Raw genomic sequence first — 5,234 nt, 5'->3', positions numbered from 1 at the left:
AGGGGGGGGGGGGTAGGGTTAGAGAAAGCACAAAGTGAACTGTACAACATAAACCATGTGGGGACCTAACTAGTGATTTTGGATAAACGAGGGACTTGCATGCAGGCAGGTATAGAAACAAACGGGAGAGCAAAGACACAAAGCGCTGATATTTGTGATTCCCCATCTCTGTCAAAATAACCTGTTCAACACTAAAAACGTGTGCTTGCCAGACAGCGTTATACTGAATATAATTGTAGGTATTTTTTCGGTGATGTTAATAACTGAAACAATAGAGATTAGAATGAATCCTATGTAGCTCGTGTCACCTAAACTCCACCCACCGCCACGCCGAGGAGCCGTCTAAGTGCGGCTTCGCCCGATTGGCTAAGTTTTGTAATCCTCCTAGGGAAGCCCCGTCCTATTTGACTTTGAGCGGCGGCTCCCTCTCCAGCCAGCGAACTCGCACTTTCTGTTTGTAGTGATACTCCTTGAGGAAGTCCTGCAGGGTAGCAGGAAGAGGCAGGGCGCCAATGCCGTCGTATGTGGTCCAGCGGCAGATGGCGGCGCGCGCCAAGTGCTGTAGGCTGAAGGGAAAGGTCCGGTGGAGTGGGGCCGTGAGCAGCGGCTCGAAGAACATGCAAGCGCTAGGGTCCTTGTAGTGCTCCAGCAGGCCCGTGACAGTGGACGAGTGGAACACGCAAGGGTCGTGTGCATCGAAGCTGAAGTTATGGTTCCACTGCTCAATGCGGGCATGCAGCGAGCGGTTGTAGCGGCGGAAGCTGACGGAGAAGAGGTAGTCCTCCTGGGCGGAATCTCGCAACAGGAAGGTGCCCTCAGCCCGCCCGTCCAGCAGCGCCTCAGCCTCATAGCGGTCCATCACGCCCCAGTAGCAGGGCAGAGCCGTGATCTGCAGTAGGTCAGGCACCAGGCAGTGGATGTAGTCGATTTGGGTGTGGACCTTCCAGGGGCTCGGCTGCTGCCGGCCAGGGTGGCCCTCCCCCGAGGCGTGCCGCTGCTTGGGCCTCCTGGCCTGCAGGCAGAGGGTTGTGGAGTCCTCCTCTGAGTCGCAGTCCTGGGTGGATGCGGCAGCACCCGATGCCTGTCCACAGATGCTTGATGACCCAGGACCACCAGAGCAGCTGGCTCCGGCACCCCGGGCGTCGCCGGAGGACTCACCGACGCCGGGCGCCATCTTTGGTCCCAGTTTGTAGAGGGATGAGCCCGACACTGAAGCCTCCAAGGTGTGGATCTGAGCGTTAGGTGGCGGGTCTACACCCTCCTCGATGCTGAGCCTGCGGCGCTCCCGCAGTTGCTCCTCCTCGTCCTCGGGAGAGGGGTGCGCTGGGTCGAAAGCGTCTAGCAGGGCGGTGGAGGAATGCGGGCTGACAGGCGCTGTGTGCTGCTTGATCAGGTGCCATTTGTGCGCCAGGTCAGAGCCCGGCGGGAAGGGGCAGGTCTCCAGCATGAGCTCCGCCAGGTGGATCCTCCGTTTGGAAGTCGTGGGTGTCTTGGACGAGCGGGACCGCCGGCGGGGGGGCAACGGGAGGCAGAGGCCCACTGTGTCACTCAGACGCTGGCGAAGGGTGCGAGCGCTCAGGCTGCGTGTCCCGGACACCGAGTCCCCGATCTCCTGGATGGAGCTCACACCGTAGCGGCGGTCCCGGCGGCCGCCCCCCCGAGAGCGGGTGGACCATCTGTCTGCCTCGAGGGAGCTTTGGGTTTTTGTCGAACATGAATGTTTTTTCTTACCCCCCCACGGGGCGTGTCGGGAGTAGGAGTCTCTCCGAGCAAGGGGAACGGCCCCCGTTCCCCCCCGCACGTCCTCAGTATCCTTATCGATGGTGATCTCCACAATCTGGGGGATGTCTGACACACAGTTGTGGTGGCGACGCCCTGCTGTTACCAGTGGGAGTGGCAAAACGTTCCTGGTGGGGCTGGGGGCCACAGGGACCGGTGGATCATCCAGACCGGCTCCCTGGCTGAGCTCCACCACACAGTGAACAGCATTGGCCTCAATGCCCATTTCACCAGGTCCAGAACTGTCGGTGTGGAAGAGAGTTTGGCATTTGCTCCTCAAGTTGCTCCACATCTTGCCCACTTTCTCCATCGATTGGAGCCCGTGGGGACCTGTGAATAAGGAAAAAAAAAAAAAGCTTTTAAGTCATAGATAATAAAATGTCACAAGAGAAAGGCGCTGTGCTAAACAAAGAGTCGCAAGTAACATAAGAGTGTCCTACATTAAAATTCCCCAGACTAACGTGCATCTAGTAATTAAATGTTGTGCGAGTTTAACAGGGCCAAAGTGTCTGAGAAGTGGGTGTGCTCGAGTAGCTGAAAGAGCGAGGAGTTGCCAGGCAGACGTGCAGGGACACAAGGCCATGGCTATAAATGAACCCAGGGATCTGCTCCCAGCTGATCCACTGGTATGTACTGTATTACAGAGCCAGTCTAGACCTAACCAACTCTCACTGAAAAAAGTAATCACACACACACTGAACCCGGAATTTGTAACTTGACATAAGTGTGAATAACATCATTTAACGCAAAACAGAGCTAATGGGGATGAGGGACTCTCTTGCGAAGAGAGGACTGAAAGGAAATGCAAGTGATAGAGAAGTTGCACATGCAGAACAAGTTGGGTGTATCTAAGCACAGGACCCAAGCATCAGGGTTGCCAACATAATCTAAGCAGGTTAAACTAAACAGAAAACTTGTTAGTTTTAAGCTGCAATAACATCACACTGTGCTTAATTATTTTATTATATCACATGTAATATCACCATTGCAATATTGAACTAGTTCATAGCTCATTCTTTTCCCCCATACTTTGCAGTACAAGTTAACACAATTAAAAGGACCAGGAAAATGTATCTCGTCTCCAGCTTCAGTCTGTGCAAACCGATCCAATTTCTAACGATCATTTTTATCATTGTCTTTATATCCCAAGAAGCTAAAATGTGAGCGTGCACAACATCGACCTGGTTGCAGAGTGTTGCCTGTTGTAATGAATACAAACGATCCTATGTGGATTTTCCCCAATCAGGAGCAACAGGGAAGGTCCTGTGATGGGAAACAGGATTGTTCTCCAGCACATGACGGATTAAGTTGATTAACTGAGCACTGTATTGCCCCTCCCCCACCAGGACTATCGTTTGCCGAACTAATGATATTAGGCCAGGCCTTTAGTAGATTCATTCAACTTGGCCTCTTTTTTTTTTTTTTTTTTTTTTAATATACACGCCAGCTTACAAGGGATATCACGAAACCGCTCTTGTTGCTAGCATTCAAACATTCAGGGTGTGTTCGACCTTGACGAGGATAGGTGAACGGAACAAGTTCTCGGTCAAGCTGTCAACTACTTAGGATGCATCACCAGTGTGACGCGACTCAAGTCGCTGTGGTTTTGTCTGCCATCCTGAGCTCGACATGCATGTGCTTACCACACGATTCAGTCTGAAGCAGTGTGGTCAACTGCTTTCTCAAGTGTCGCTGATGTAAGAGACACGTACAGTAGCATCTCAAACCTGCCTCACAATTATCCCTATACCAAAGGCTTGCTAGTCCTACAAGGCTGCCAAATATTCATGCATATCTTCTGGGAAAAACACACAAAAACAGAAAAGAAAATTAATGATTGTCATCTTAATTTAGTTAATAAAGAACTTTAGATATCCCTTCCACCGATTGTAGATACACTACACTTAAATACATCTTATGTTGCATGATAATGTGTCTCCCGCAGTGGACATTCCAATGGAAGTAGGTCCTAACAGAAGTTTAAATGTAAGAAAATACAACACATCACATCCTGTTATTTGCTGTATCAAAAAGCAGATCACAATTCAAAGTTTGACTGCAGCAATATTTTATTTTATGCGTCTTTCAACCAGGCCTAAAAACATTAATAATAAATAAAGATTACCTGGATTACCTCACTGTCAGCAGGGGATACACATTTGATCAAATTAACTATTAAGAGCCCTTCAACTTGACAACCTCATTTGAAATATATAAGATTTTAAACAAATAACTAGACATTTTCACAATGTGGCCGAGAAACACTTGGCTGGTGGCCGGCTGTGCTGCATCATGTTCACAGCCCTCTGTTAACCCTCCAAGAACTGGAATTGTGAGGCAAGATGTTATATCAGCTCCATCTAGGGAGGCTCAACTTTTCCATGCGGGTTGGCACGTTTTATTCTTCTGCTTGCTAATCACCTCAACAAAAACACTAGCAACAAAATTCTCAAGTTTATAGTTCCACACAAGAGGCAATGGACCAGAGATTTTCTTTTTACTGTCCAATAAATGATGAAATGTGTGGTTGACATTTTATAGTTATTAAGCATCCGAGGTAGGGATGGACAATACCAGAAATTTGGTCGTCAATTCCAATGCCGGGGGAAATTTCACATTGTAATGCGAACTCTTCGGCATAAGCTTTCATAAAAAAAAACTTGTATGAAACAAAATAAAACTGTTGCATCTGGTCTTCGACAGTACATAACAGTAACTATTTGTGCTCTTATTACACAATAGAGGAAACGATAAACAGATGCACTAGTTTCATGATGGTGATACAACGCATATATTTTTCAAGGACTATTAAATAAAATCAAGTAACATTTTGTAAACTACAAATAAACAGGAACTTACGTGTACTTCAAGTACAGCCAAACATGTAAATTAGCTCAGTGACAGACCATAAGCATCAAATAATTAAAAGCCCAAAATTCTATTTTGAGTAGACACTTTACTGAACAATGGGGACCATACGCAAAAGTGATATAAAACATGGTCAGCTACACAGCGTTAACCAGGAAGGTCAACCTCAACAGTAGATCATTTATAAGGTGAGTTGATAACGAGTACCAGACATTGTCTTGTTTATGTTTCCAGAATATAAATCTTCACATAAATTCTCTGTTGAGTGTGATCCTCCTCCATAATGGCGACTGAAATACAAATTTAAAGAATAAGAATGTCTTGAGTGCAGCGGAACAACGACATTAAATGCTAGGGCATAGTAATGTATATTTCGCTGATTTATTTTTAATTATGAATAAAAACAATGAATAGATTTATTTTTTTTTTAGTTATGAACCCAAAATTGTGATTGGCTTGGTTCAATTTGTTTCTCCCTTCAAGTGTTCAATAGGACCATTTGTTTTGGAGCAACCGCTTGTCTGCCTCGAAGCGCAAAGTTATTCCACACCAAAATTGAGGCATCTCAAACAAGCTTAATTTTCTAC

At 47.2% G+C, this 5,234-nt stretch overlaps 1 protein-coding gene across 1 annotated transcript; it reads right to left on the bottom strand.

The window, feature by feature from the left end:
• Positions 1 to 400: 400 nt before the first annotated feature.
• socs5b (suppressor of cytokine signaling 5b) lies at positions 401 to 2,104 on the bottom strand (the record flags this gene model as incomplete). Its single annotated transcript, XM_080016617.1, has 1 exon — positions 401 to 2,104. Exon 1 carries the CDS (start codon positions 2,087 to 2,089, stop codon positions 401 to 403), a length of 1,689 nt encoding a protein of 562 aa, XP_079872743.1. The 5' UTR covers positions 2,090 to 2,104.
• Positions 2,105 to 5,234: the final 3,130 nt, after the last annotated feature.

This window comes from Zeus faber, assembly GCF_960531495.2.
Source record: "Zeus faber genome assembly, chromosome: 16".
Taxonomy (NCBI): Eukaryota; Metazoa; Chordata; class Actinopteri; order Zeiformes; family Zeidae; genus Zeus; species Zeus faber.
The sequence above is the reverse complement of the archived record's forward strand: the minus strand, read 5'-3'. Positions and strand labels throughout refer to the sequence as shown.